This window comes from Nomascus leucogenys, chromosome 22a (genome assembly GCF_006542625.1).
Source record: "Nomascus leucogenys isolate Asia chromosome 22a, Asia_NLE_v1, whole genome shotgun sequence".
NCBI classification, from domain to species: domain Eukaryota; kingdom Metazoa; phylum Chordata; class Mammalia; order Primates; family Hylobatidae; genus Nomascus; species Nomascus leucogenys.
This window is the reverse complement of record NC_044402.1, coordinates 102,676,549-102,691,010: the sequence shown is the minus strand read 5'-3', so window position 1 is coordinate 102,691,010 and position 14,462 is coordinate 102,676,549. Positions and strand designations below refer to the sequence as shown.

Below are 14,462 nucleotides of genomic sequence, written 5' to 3'. Positions count from 1 at the left end.
TGTCACTGTACTGATTACCAGAGTGCTTTTTTTGGCATGATCTCGGCTCACTGCAACCTCCACCTCCCGGGTTCAAGTGATTCTTGTGCCCCAGCCTCCTGAATAGCTGGGATTACAGGCGTGCAGCACCACCACTTTTTTTTTTAGTAGAGATGCGGTTTTGTCATGTTGGCCAGGCTGCTCTTGAACTCCTGGCCTCAAGTGATCGCCTGCCTTGGCCTCCCAAAGTGCTGGGATTACAGAGCCATTGTGCCCAGCCTCCAGAGTGCTTTTAAGTAAAGGTCTTGTTCTTTTGACTTTGAAATAGCATAAAACCCTCCTTATGAATATTGTACATTTGAAAATGAGGCCTATTGTGTTTTCCATATCTTTTGCAGTCTAAGAGGCTTTCAGTTCTCTCTTTGATCCTGTATATTCACTTAATCTTTCCATCACCCGTTTCTTCTGCTTTGGGGCTGTGTATCCTTTCTAGCCAAATCACCCAGCTCTCTTTGGGATTCTCTTTTCTATGATGACCTAGCGTCCCAGACTCAGAGCTGAATGCTTTCACTGTTTTGTAATCACTGTGTCATACCATTCTGTACTGACTGCTTTTTACAAGGAAGAGAAGGAAAGACAGCCTACAAAAGACACTGAGCTCATTGGAGACAAACTTTGGCCTTTTTTTTGTACAGGATCTTCTCATTTTCAAGGCTAGTTTGTCAAAGAGAGAAGGCAAAAAGCTTGATGACTGCCTTAAGCAAGCATGAGGCCATTAAACAAGTGGTACAGGTGATTGTTATTATAGTGGTTAAGAGTTGGGAAGACATCACCAAATGGAGTGTCTAGGGAAAGTGGCAGCTTATTTTTGGAAATTTAAAATCCAATCGTTCACATATTCTTATGAAATTGAGGTGAATTATCTCTTATTCTCAACTGTGAATGCAAAAAACTGAAAAGATCTGTTTGAACTGACTATTATTGCATACAGAAGTATGAAGCATGAGTAAGATTCTGTGATACACAGAAAATAGTGCTGTCAATCTTATTTATTCAACAAACATTTAAAAATTGCTTAGTATTTGTTTGGCACTACAGAGGTTAGAGAGTGAAAAAACTTGGACCCTCCACTTGTAAACTTGTAGGGAAGACAAGACATACCAACCTGTCACAGAAAACTGTTTAATAAGAATATTGAGTATCTTCAAAGTACCAGGCTCTGTGCTTGACCGGAAATACAAGGAAAAGTAAGGCATGCCAATAAGAAACTCAAATCTGATAGAAGAGACAGATATGCAAACAAATGATTATGATAGATAAGTAAGCAGTATGGGAACATTTAAGAAGATGATCAGGGAAGTGATGTCTGGGTGGTCATGGGAGGTGAATAGAGTGGGAAAGCGCCTTCCAAGAAGAGGGGGTCAGCATGTACAAAGATAATTGAGATAAGGTGGAGGATGCCATGTTCCAGCAATTGTAGATAGTTATGGCTGGAGGATAAGATATTTGCTAACAGAGGGAGGAGAATAAGGTTTCATTGCTAGGCAGGGACCAGCACATGAAGGATCAGTGTATGTCAGCTAAGGAGTTAGAATTTTTTTTTTTTTGAGACGGCGTCTCCCTCTGCTGCCCAGGTGGGAGTGCAGTGGGTGATCTCGGCTCACTGCAACCTCTGCCTCCCAGGTTCAAGCAATTCCCTGCCTCAGCCTCCTGAGTAGCTGGGATTACAGGCACGCACCACCACACCTGGCTAATAATTTTTGTATTTTTAGTAGAGACGGGGTTTCGCCGTGTTGGTGGCTGGTGATCCACCCGCCTCGGCCTCCAAAAGTGCTGGGATTACAGACGTGAGCCACCATGCCTGGCCTAGGAGTTTGAATTTAACCCTGAAGATTTTGAGCAGACCAGACTGCATTTTAGAGAGATGGCTCTGGTGACAGTTTGGAGAAATAATTGAAGGGAGGAAGACTGGGAACGTCAGTTATTCTATTTTTAAAATTATTATTATTATTATTTTTTTAGTGACAAGGTCTCACTCTTTCACTCAGGCTGGAGTGCAGTGGCATGATCTTGGCTCACTGCAGCCTTGACCTCCGGGGGTCAAATGATCCTCCCACCTCAGCCTCCCAAGTAGCTGGGACTACAGGTGTGTACCACCACATCTGGCTTTTTGTATTTCTTGTAGAGACAGGGTTTCACCATGTTGCCCAGGCTGGTCTCAAACTCCTGGCCTCAAGTGATCCACCTTGGCCTCCCAAAGTGCCAGGATCATGGGTGTGAGCCACTGCACCAGCCCAGTTATGTTGTTGCAGGGATGTTAATAAGCATCAATGAGTGGCTGAACTAAAGCAGTGGAAAGGAGAGAATGGGATGGGCTTGAGAGCTAGTAAGAAATAGAATTGTCATGGCTCATGCCTGTAATTCCAGCACTTTGGGAGGCTGAGATGGGAGGATTGCTTGAACCCAGGAGTTCAAGACCAGCCTGGGCAACATAGTGAGACCCTGTCTCTAAAACAAAACAAAAAAAGACACAGAATTGTCAGAATGATGAGTGATGTTAAGTATGAAGTTTAATGTTTAAAAGCAGAAGAGGAGCCAAAGATGACCCCAGAATTTCTGTTGTTGGCAGCTGATTGTATGGTAACCCATTTATTGTAATTGGGAATCCAGGAAGAATTATAATTTGTTTTGATTTTGATTTTTAGAAAGAGGAGTTAAAACTGACAAAAGAGTTAGAGATAATGATTTGGTTTGGGACACTTTCACACTGAAGTATCCAAGGATATATTCAGGCACTTGGATAAATGAGTGTGAAACTCATAAATGTTAGAAGGAATAGTTGAGTTATTAGTATCTGTTTTTTTTTTTTTTTTTTTTAGACGGAGTCTCGCTCAGTTGCCCAGGCTGGAATGCAGTGGCGCAATCATAGCTCACTGCAGGCTCCGCCTCCCGGGTTCACGCCATTCTCCTGCCTCAGCCTCCAGAGTAGCTGGGATTACAGGTGCCCACCACTACGCCCGGCTTTTTGTATTTTTAGTAGAGATGGGGTTTCACCGTGTTAGCCAGGATGGTCTCGATCTCCTGATCCGCCCACCTCCGCCTCCCAAAGTGCTGGGATTACAGGCGTGAGCCACCGCGCCCGGCCGAGGTATTAGTATCTGACAACTAGTTGGAATCACGGGTCACCAGGGAGACAGAAAAGCAGAGGATTGAAGACACAGAATTCAGATGAAACCCAGCATTGAAGGAAATTACAGAAATGAGGAGAGAGCCTAATCTTGGCAGCCAAAGGTGGAGAGTTTTCAAGGTAAAACTCAGTGTTTGTTGTTTGAGAGAGTTACAGATGAGATTTGAAAGTGTACATTGGCTTTAGCAATAAAGAATCCACCTGCTAACCATTGGTGAGGAGAGTGTCAAGTGGAATGGTGGGGGCATAAACCACATTACAGCTGAATACTCTTTAAGAAGTTTGATTTTGAAAAAAGGTGAGAACTGGCTGGGCGTGGTGGCTCACGCCTGTAATCCCAGCACTTTGGGAGTCCAAGGCTGGCGGATCACTTGAGGTCAGGAGTTTGAGACTAGCCTAGCCAACATGGTGAAATCCTGTCTCTACTAAAAATACAAAAAATCAGCTGGATGTGGTGGCATGCACCTGTAATCCCAGCTACTCAGGAGGCTGAGGCAGGAGAATCGCCTGAATCTGGGAGGTAGAGGTTGCAGTGAGCCGAGATCGCACCACTGCACTCCAGCCTGAGCAACAGAGCAAGACTCCATCTCAAAACAACAACAACCACCACAAAAAAAAAAAACAAAAAAGGTGAGAAAAACAACTAGAGAAGTAAGGTCAAGGGAGAGTATTTTTAAGTTGAAAATAAATGCCATAAAATATATGAATAAATTGCAAGTAGGAGCATTAAAGGAAGATATTAATATCATTTGGAAGGTTGGGGGAGTGCTGTGGTTCATAGACGAGTTTTAAAAAATCCTGGACTTGGCCTAACATGGTGGCTCACGCCTGTAATCCCAGCACTTTGGTAGGCCAAGGTGGGCAGATCATTTGAGGCCAGGAGTTCAAGACCAACCTGGGCCAATGTGATGAAACCCTGTCTCTACTAAAAATACACACAAAAAATTGCTGGGCGTAGTGATGCATGCCTGTAATCCCAGCTATTCAGGTGGTTGAGGGATGAGAAAATTGCTTGAACCTGGGAGTCAGAGGTTGCAGTGAGCCGAGATTGTGCCACTGCACTCCAGCCTGGCTGACAGAGCGAGACTCTGTCACAGAAAAGAAAAAAAAAAAGCAGGCCGGGCGTAGTGGCTCAAGCCTATAATCCCAGCACTTTGGGAAGCCAAAGTGGGTGGATCACCTGAGGTCAGGAGTTCGAGACCAGCCTGGCCTACATAGGGAAACCCCGTCTCTACTGAAAATACAAAAATTAGCTGGGCGTGGTGGCACACTCCTGTAATCCCAGCTACTTGGGAGGCTGAGGCAGGAGAATGGCTTGAACCTAGGAGGCAGAGGTTGCAGTGAACCAAGATTGTGCCATTGCATTCCAGCCTGGGCAACGAGCGAAAATCTGTCTCAAAAAAAAAAAATACTGGACTTAAGTTCATGTGTGAGGTAGATATCCTTGAGGTGATTTCAAGAGAAGCTGAGAGAGGATATATCTATATCTATATCTATATCTATATCTATCTATCTATATATATATTCCAGGTAAATGAAACTAGGGCCGCAAAGGGCTGAAGTTGAAGTAATATTAATGGACATATTCGGGGAACAGTAAATAGTCCAATTGAACAGAATCTTTGGGTTTGTTAAGTGAATGATGAGAGAAAAATGAGAATTGAGCTTGATGGTGGAATCAGAGAATGTCATGCAATGCTATAGAGTTAGGTTATAGACCCTAAAGTACTGGAAGGTATTTATGCTTTTTGATCTGAGTAGTTATAGGATTGGAGAAGCTGGACTTTCAGAGAATTCTGAAGCACTGAGGATGATGGAGGGGAGGAGGGAAAGAATTCCTCTGTGCTGAGTAGCCGCTATAGCTACCCTATCTAGGAGACACAGGAGCAAAGCCACTCCTGTTGTGCTTATATATTGCTGCTAGGGGAGGGGGCTGTCCTTTGTGCTAACTTAAAGCTTCTTAAGGCCTCCTCTCCTTCCAGTTACAGAGGACTCAGGGCTTGGTTGCTGTTTATTGCCCTTCACTGCATGGAATAAGCTCTTTGCCTTCTAGATACTTAGAGGAAGAAGCAGCTGTTTACTATAAATATAAATTCATAGAAATGTGGAGAGACTATATTTGAAGACAGTCTTCTAGTTTTCAGGTGAAATAGTGTCTCACTAAAGAAGGTTAATTTTGCCTGCTGCCGTAATAGTCAGTAGTCAGCAAATGTTAAAAGCACTGCAGAATGAAAAACAGGCAAGGATTCATACTAATGATATCAGTTCAGTTACCTAAGCATTTCCGTAGACTCTAGCCTGTATTTTAAAGTTAAAAGCTGCTTCTAGTTTAATATGTTCTTTTAATTCTTGAATGTTAAAGAATTTTTTTAAGTTACTGGCATGAGATACACAGGTAATGGTTATGGTTATTCTTATCAAATATGGATTAACTGCTTGAAATTATTACGAATAATAAGGTATATATCTAAATAAGTGGGTAATTTGGTGGCCAAACTAAGGTGTAGCACATAGAGAAAAAAAGCTACTTTTTTACTACAGTATTCATGAAATTTTCCAAGGTACCCCCGTTACTAAAAATGATTTGCTTATTCTTGAGATACTTCATGGTGAAGTTGTTTTAACTAATTTATTCTGTTAACCTCATTTTCGTTTCAGTATCTCTTTATTTGAAATTGTTTTGTAACTTTTTGTGATTGTTTTATTTTTTTTTTTTTGCTTTAAAGAGATGAGGTCTTGCTATGTTGTCCAGGCTGGCCTCCAACTCCTGGGCTCTCAAGCAGTCCTACTGCCACAGCCTCTCAAGTATCTTGTCTTCCTATTTTTGTCTTCTCTTTTAAACTTAAGCATTGGCCAGGCGCGGTGGCTCACGCTTGTAATCCCAGCACTTTGGGAGGCCGAGGCGGGCGAATCACGAGGTCAGGTGATAGAGACCACGGTGAAACCCCGTCTCTACTAAAAATACAAAAAATTAGCCAGGCGTGGTGGCGGGCGCCTGTAGTCCCAGCTACTCGGAGAGGCTGAGGCAGGAGAATGGCGTGAACCCGGGAGGCGGAGCTTACAGTGAGCCGAGATTGCGCCACTGCACTCCAGCCTGGGCGACAGAGCGAGACTCCGTCTCAAAAAAAAAAACCAAACAAAAAAAACAACAAAAAACTTAAGCATTATACTTTGGATAGTCTAAAATAATTGATTATATAAAACTGATTTGTTTTGACTCCAGAGTACATTAGTCTAATACTTTCTTATTTGATTTTCCTTTCTAAATAGCCTTGCTTGGCTGGGCACTGTGGCTCACGCCTGTAGTCCCAGCACTTTGGGAGGCCAAGGCAGGCGGATCACCTGAGGTCAGTAGTTTGAGACCAGCCTGACCAACATGGAGAAACCCCATCTCTACTAAAAATACAAAATTAGCCGGGTGTGGTGGGGCATGCCTGTAGTCCCAGCTACTCGGGAGGCTGAGGCAGGAGAATTGCTTGAACCCAGGAGGCGGAGGTTGCGGTGAGCTGAGATCAAGCCATTGCACTCCAGCCTGGGCAACAAGAGCGAAACTGTGTCTCAAAAAAAAAAATAATAAATAATAAATAATAGCCTTGCTTATGCTAATATGATTAATTTACATTTCTTAGTACAGTTTTGTAGTTAAAGTAAACTCTTCATGATAGTCTGTGAGAAGATAATCTTGGATTCAGAATGTTTGTCTAAAAATTCATGGAGGATGGACTCCCTCTGTGCTGGTAAGAAAGAGTTGGCTGTAGGGCAGTTGTTTCCAAGTTGTTCTCTGGCCAGCAGCATCGGTACCACCTGGTAATTTGTTAGAAACAGATTCTCATCCCTACTACAGATGTGCTGAATAAGAAACTGGGGCTTGGGCCCAGCAGTTTGTTTAACATGTCCTTCAGGTGATTTTGATGTGTGGTAAAGTTTTAGACCATTACTATGGGGTATTATAATGAAAGAGACCCCTCTCTTGATTTCTAGTGAATGGTGTTTGGGACAATAATTGACTTAGGATCTTTTTTTCTTAATTGACTGGCATGGAAAAGAAACGCTGTTCGTATTCTCAGGTGCAGATTTTGCACCCTGAATGAAAGTAATGGAACTCATAAGTAATTAAAATAGTATGTAGGAACTTTTATATTGAAATTTAATTTTCTTTCAGGAGGCAAAACCTTCAACTGAGGACTTGGGGGATAAGAAGGAAGGTGAATATATTAAACTCAAAGTCATTGGACAGGTGAGTTTCATTGTTTTTCTCATTTGACTCCCCTTCAATGTGAGTACTTTTTGACAGGAAAAAAAATTATTTAAGGCAAATTATTTTAAAATGACTATATGCATTTTAATTTACGGTGTATGCATCTGTTAGAGGTAGAAGAGGCCGATACAGTTTTTTAAATTATTCTGCCAGGCAGTTTTAGATCATCTTAATTTTTCCAAATAGGAATGTTTTCTTGGTTAGTGTGCTTCAGGGGCAAATACAGTGGATACTATTAAGTGATAAGGCTAGGGCCAACCTTAAGTAAAAGGTTTATCAGCCCTTTTCCTGACCCTTTTCCCTTTTCTGGCCCCCTATTTCCCTAGACTCTAGTCTGTATCTTTTTTTTTTTTTTTTTTTTTTTTTTTTGAGATGGAGTCTTGCTCTGTCGCCCAGGCTGGAGTGCAGTGGCGTGATCTCGGCTCACTGCAAGCTCCGCCTCCCGGGTTCACGCCATTCTCCTGCCTCAGCCTCCCAAGTAGCTGAGACTACAGGCGCCCACCACCATGCCCGGCTAATTTTTTTGTATTTTTTAGTAGAGACGGGGTTTCACTGTGTTAGCCAGGATGGTCTCGATCTCCTAACCTTGTGATGCGCCAGCCTTGGCCTCCCAAAGTGCTGGGATTACAGGCGTGAGCCACTGCGCCCGGCTCTAGTCTGTATCTTATTGACTCTGAAATGTTAATTAAGGTTAGCTAACAACTGTTGGAGGAATGAATCTGCATAGTTACGTGGGTTTTCTAAAGGACAAAAAACAGAGAATTGGTGGAAGGGTGGACTCGCCCAGGCTGGAGTGCAGTGGTATTTCCATTGAAGTGTGACAGTACCATTTCCCTATATTCTCCCAAACATGGGATATTAACAGTTTTTAAATTTTTTTCAAATATGCTAGGTAAAACATTTTTATTTTTCATTTACCTAATTATTAATAAGGTATAATTTTTTTTGGTCTGTTACATTTATATTCTTTTGTTAATTGTGTTCATACCCTTTTCCCATTTTTCTGTGATTATCTTATTTTGAAGACTTTTATTTTTTATTTTCAAAATTTTTTTAATTTAAATTTTATTTTGAAATGGAGTTGTGCTCTTGTTGTCAGGCTGGAGTGCAATGGCACGATCTTGGCTCACTGCACCCTCCACTCCCGGGTTCAGGTGATTCTCCTGCCTCAGCCTCCCGAGTAGCTGGGACTACAGGTGCCTGCCATGAAGCCCGACTAATTTTTTAAAAAATATTTTTAGTAGAGACGGGGTTTCCCCATGTTGGCCAGGCTGGTCTCAAACTCCTGACCTCAGGTGATCCACCCGTCTCGGCCTCCCAGAGTTCTGGGATTACAGGTGTGAGCCACCATGCCTGGCCTTATTTTGAAAACTTTTAAAAGATAAAATTCACATACTATAAAATTCACTATTTTAAAGTATATAATTCAGTGGCTTTAGTATTATTCACAAGTGTGTGTAGCCATCACCACTACCAATTCCAGAACATTTGCATTACCCCAAAAAGACACCCTGTACCCATTAGCAGTCATTCCCCATCCTATTTCCTCCAGCCAGTGACAACCATGATTCTACTTTGTGTCTCTATAGGTTTGCCTTTTCTGGACATTACATATAAATGGAATCATAAGATATATGCCTCTTTTTTTTTTTTTTTTTTTTTTTTTTGAGGCAAGGGTCTTCTCTGTCACCCAGGCTGGAGTGCAGTGGCCTGATCTCAACTCACTGCGACCTCCACCTCCTGGGTTCAAGCGATCCTCCTGCCATAGCCTCCTGAGTAGCTGGGATTTCAGGTATGCACCACCATGCCCAGCTAATTTTTGTATTTTTAGTAGAGATGGGGTTTTGCCATGTTGGCCAGGCTGGTCTCAAACTCCTGACCTCAGATGATCCACCTACCTCGGCCTCCCAAAGTGTTGGGATTACAGGCATGAGCCACCATGCCTAGCTTTGATATGTGGCTTTTTATTCTGGTTTGTTTCTTCTTTTCTTCCTTGCTTGCCTGCTCCTCTTCCCCTCCCTTCCCCCCCATCCCTCTCTCCCTCTCCAGGGGTCTCGCTATGTTGCTCAGGCTGGTCTTGAACTCTTGGGCTTAAGTGATTCTCCCACTTTGGCCTGAAGTGCTGGGATTGTAGGTGTGAACCACTATGCCTGGCCTGGCTTCTTTCTTTTAGCATGTTTTCAAGGTTCATTCATGCTGTAGCATGTATCGTTACTATATTCCTTTTAATGGCTGAATTCTGTTCCATTGTATGGGTAGAATATATTTTGTTTTCCATTTATCAGTTGATATTTAGTTTGTCTCCATATTTTGGCTACTATTAATAATGTTCCTGTGAACATTCATGTGTGTTTTTGTGTGGACATGTTTTCAGCTCCCTTGGATATATACCTAGGAGTGGAATTGCTGGGTCTGGTATGCAACTGTATGTTTTACTTTTTGAGGAACTGCCGAACTGTTTTCAGCAGTGGTCCTACCATCTTACATTCCTAGCAGCAACATATGAGCGTTTCAGTTTTTCCATATTCTGGTCAACACTTGTAATTATCCATATTTTTGGTTATAATCCTAGTGGGTGTGAAGTGGTATCTCACTGTGGTTTGAACTTGCTCTTTCCTGATGGCTAATGATGCCAAGCATTTTTTTATGTACTTATTGGCCATTAGTACATCTTCTTTGGAAAAATGAAGATCTTTAGATCTTTTGCCCATTTTTAAATTGGGTTAGTTGTCTTTTTATTGTTGAGTGGTAATATGTCTTTTTTCTGGGTATTAGACTTTTATCATATATATGATTTGCATAGATTTTCTCCTATCTTTGAGTTATCTTTTCACTTTCTTGGTTTTATTCTTTGCAGTGTAAAGTTTTTAATTTTGGTGAATTAAGTTCATCTGTTTTTTCTTTTGTTGCTTGTAATTTATCTAAGAAACCATTGCCTAATCCAGGGTCACAAAGGTTTACGCTTGTGGTTTAAGAGTTTTAAGGCTGGGCACAATGGCTCACACCTGTAATCTCAGCACTTTGGGAGGCCAAGGTGGGCAGATTGCTTGAGCTCAGGAGCTGGAGACCAGCCTGGGCAACATGGTGAAACCCCATCTCTACAAAAAGTATAAAAAATTAGTAGGGCATGGTGGCACATGCCTGTAGTCCCAGCTACTCAGGAGGCTGAGCGGGGAGAATCACTTGAGCCTGGGAGGTCAAGGCTGCGGTGAGCTGTGATCATGTGACTGTACTCCAGTCGGGGTGACAGAGTGAGACCCTGTCTCAAAAAAACAAAAAAAAAGTTTTATGGTTTTATTTATAGTTTTAGCTCTTACATTTAAATCTTTCATCATTTTGAATAATTTTTTATGGGTGTTTGTCCCAGACCATTAGTTGAAAAGACTGTCCTTTTCTCACTGAATTGTTCTGGTATCCTTGTCAAAAAATTGACTATAGATATAAGGGTTCATTTCTTGGCTTTCAATTTTATGCCATTGATCTATGTGTCCATATGCCATGGAATATCTTTTTAAGAATTATTAATTTGTGGGATTTTTAAAAATATTGTCTTCATTTTCTTTGTCTGTTACATGTTATGAATATTTCCTCCAGTATGTCTTAACTTTTGTTTATGGCATCTTTTACTATACAGACGTTTTATGTTTTTATTAAGTCAAATTTATCCACCTCTTTTTTTTTATGGTTTCTAGGTTAAAATCATGCTTTGCAATAGGGCATCCCAAGGCCAAAATTAGGGGAAAAAAATTCTCCCTTGAGGGGAAAATATTGAGATTTTTTTTTTTTTTTTTTTTTTTTTTTTTGATGCGGAGCCTTGTTCTGTCACGCAGGCTGGAGTGCAGTGGTACTTCCGGCTCACTGCAACATCCACTTCCTGGGTTCAAGCAATTCTCCTGCCTCAGCCTCCCAAGTAGTTGGGCTTACATGCAACTGTCACCACACCTGGCTAATTTTTTATATTTTTAGTAGAGATAGGGTTTCCTTATGTTGGCCAGGCTGATCTCGAACTCCTGACCTCGTGATCTACCTGGCTTGACCTCCCAAAGTGTTGGGATTGCAGGAGTGAGCCACTGCACCTGGCCAAAAAAATTTTAATATTAGCTCTTTAATTCATCTGGAAGTGATTTTTTTTTTTTTTTTTTGAGATGGAGTCTCACTCTGTTGCCCAGGCTGGAGTACAGTGGTGAGATCTCGGTTCACTGCAGCCTCCGCCTCCTGGGTTCAAGCGATTCTCCTCCTTCACCCTCCCGAGTAGCTGGGATTACAGGCATGCGCCACCGCGCCTGGCTAATTTTTTTGTATTTTTAGTAGAAATGGCATTTCACGGCCGGGCGCGGTGGCTCACGCTTGTAATCCCAGCACTTTGGGAGGCCGAGGCGGGCGGATCACGAGGTCAGGAGCTCGAGACCACGGTGAAACCTTGTCTCTACGAAAAATACAAAAAATTAGCCGGGCGTGGTGGCGGGCGCCTGTATTCCCAGCTACTCGGAGAGGCTGAGGCAGGAGAATGGCGTGAACCCGAGAGGCGGAGCTTGCAGTGAGCCGAGATTGCGCCACTGCACTCCAGCCTGGGCGACAGAGCGAGACTCTGTCTCAAAAAAAAAAAAAAAAAAAAAAAGAAATGGCATTTCACCATGTTGGTCAGGCTGGTCTTGAACTCCTGAACTCAAATGATCGCCTGCTTTGGCCTCCCAAAGTGTTGGGATTACAGGCATGAGCCATCATGCCCAGCCTGGAATTGATTTTAATGTATAGCATGAGATTTGCTGTAGAATTTTATCTGTTTATGAAATGATCTATGTGAAGATAATTTTATTTCTTCATAGTTACAGTCACGAGAAAAATACTGTAAATGTGCAGCTTCTGCAAATACACATTTGTGAATGTGATATATAGTCATGAAGTTTGGCTTTGAAATTTTACATTATGCAAGTAACAGTATTTTTTCTGATGGTTGGCTGATAGTTTGTTTCACAATCTGAGCAGAATAAAAGAATTTTTGGTCCCACAAATCAGTTTGACTAACTCAGGTTCTTACTCATTTTACTCATGTGAGAGAAACCAGATTCCATGTGGTGATTTTTTTGTTTCTTGAGATGGAGTCCTGCTCTGTTGCCCAGGCTGGAGTGCAGTGGCGCGTTCTTGGCTCACTGCAACCTCCACCTCCTGGGTTTAAGCAATTCTTCTGCCTCAGCCTCCTGAGTAGCTGGGACTACAGGTGTGTGCTACCATGCCTGGCTAATTTTTGTATTTTTAGTAGAGACAGGGTTTCACTATACTGGCCAGGCTGGTCTTGAACTCCTGACCTTGTGATCCGCCTGCCTTGGCCTCCCAAAGTGCTGGGATTACAGGTGTGAGCCACTGCGCTCAGCCCCATGTGGTGATTTTTTTATGGCAGGAATACATTTCTCAGTCTCTTATTGTATAAAATTGAATTTTATACAATTAATTATTGTATAATTAATTGCTTTTCTCCTAGGCGACCATCTTCAGTGACACTTCACTTGGGGGGACAGACTTTTTGTTTTGAGTTGCTATTGGGATAAATAAAAGATGTGATAGTTCATCTTTTATTTTGACAATAGAATGGCAAGTAAAGGAATGCATTTACTTAGGCTTTTACTTATACTGATAATTTTAACACTCAAGACTGATTAACTTTGTTTTACTCAGTTTCTTTTGTAATGGGTATACCGTAACTTTGAGGATGATTACAGTGTTTTAAGAAAACCTGTTAAGAATGCTAAAAAGTATATTGTGGTGGAAAAATACAGGTTACAAGGTTTATGTTTCTATTTGCACTATGTGTGTAATTAAGTAGTTTGGTTCAAGTAAAGAAAATGATTATAGAAAGAGGGATAATTTTTTTCTCTTTTATCTCCTTAGGATAGCAGTGAGATTCACTTCAAAGTGAAAATGACAACACATCTCAAGAAACTCAAAGAATCATACTGTCAAAGACAGGTTTGTCCATTTTGGTATTAAGTACAATGCTTTGTTGTTAATTTCTTTTTTTTTTTTTTTTTTTGAGACGGAGTCTCGCTGTTTCACCCAGGCTGGAGTGCAGTGGCACGATCTCGGCTCACTGCAAGCTCCCCACCTCCCGGGTTCACGCCATTCTCCTGCCTCAGCCTCTCCGAGTAGCTGGGACTACAGGCGCCCGCCACCACGCCCGGCTAATTTTTTGTATTTTTAGTAGAGACGGGGTTTCACCGTGGTCTCGATCTCCTGACCTCGTGATCCGCCCGCCTCGGCCTCCCAAAGTGCTGGGATTACAAGTGTGAGCCACCGTGCCCGGCCTAATTTCTTTTTTTTATAGAAGATTGTCAAAAGAAAAATCCTGTTTTATTATTTTTACCATTAGCAACTCAAGGAAAACACTCTATCATTTCTTGTACCCTGCTTAATTGCTTTTTTTTTGTCTTGTGGCCCGTTTTAAAGTTTGAATTCATAAGATGGGAACTAGTTTGAAAAGTAACTCAGAATTGTAAAGAGAGCTGAAATGAATATTTCTGTCTTGATGGCTTACCAGTATATATAGCAAGAAAGGCAAGTAATTTTTTGGTGATTACTGTGAATTTTTTTTGTACTTCTAATCATGAGTGTTGAGCCATATGTTAAATTTAAGTAGTAGTAGTATTAATATATTATCTCTTTTTTTTTTTTTTTTTTTTTTTTTGGAGATGGAGTTTGCTCTTGTTGCCCAGGCTGGAGTGCAATGGCATGATCTCTGCTCACTGCAACCTCCGTCTCCTGAGTTCAAGTGATTCTCCTGCCTCAGCCTACCGAGTAGCTGGGATTACAGGCATGCATTACCACTCCCGGCTAATTTTGTATTTTTAGTAGAGGTGGGGATTCTCCATGTTGGTCAGGCTGGTCTCGAACTCCCAACCTCAGGTGATTCACCCACCTCGGCCTCCCAAAGTACTGGGATTACAGGCGTGAGCCACCACGCCTGGCCTTATAAAATAGGTTTTGAAAATAAATGTAATTGGAATTAATATGAGACAACCAAGATATATTTTAAGTGAAATTATG

The 14,462-nt window shown here is 41.8% G+C and overlaps 1 protein-coding gene across 1 annotated transcript in view; it reads left to right on the top strand.

Annotated features, from left to right (window-relative positions):
* The window catches only part of SUMO1 (small ubiquitin like modifier 1), a 33,730-nt gene that overhangs the window by 12,364 nt on the left and 6,904 nt on the right, over positions 1-14,462 (top strand). The window contains exons 2-3 of the mRNA XM_030804183.1: positions 7,329-7,403; positions 13,311-13,388. Of these exons, the coding sequence (XP_030660043.1) occupies positions 7,329-7,403; positions 13,311-13,388 (153 nt within the window). The remainder of the gene's footprint in view (positions 1-7,328; positions 7,404-13,310; positions 13,389-14,462) is intronic.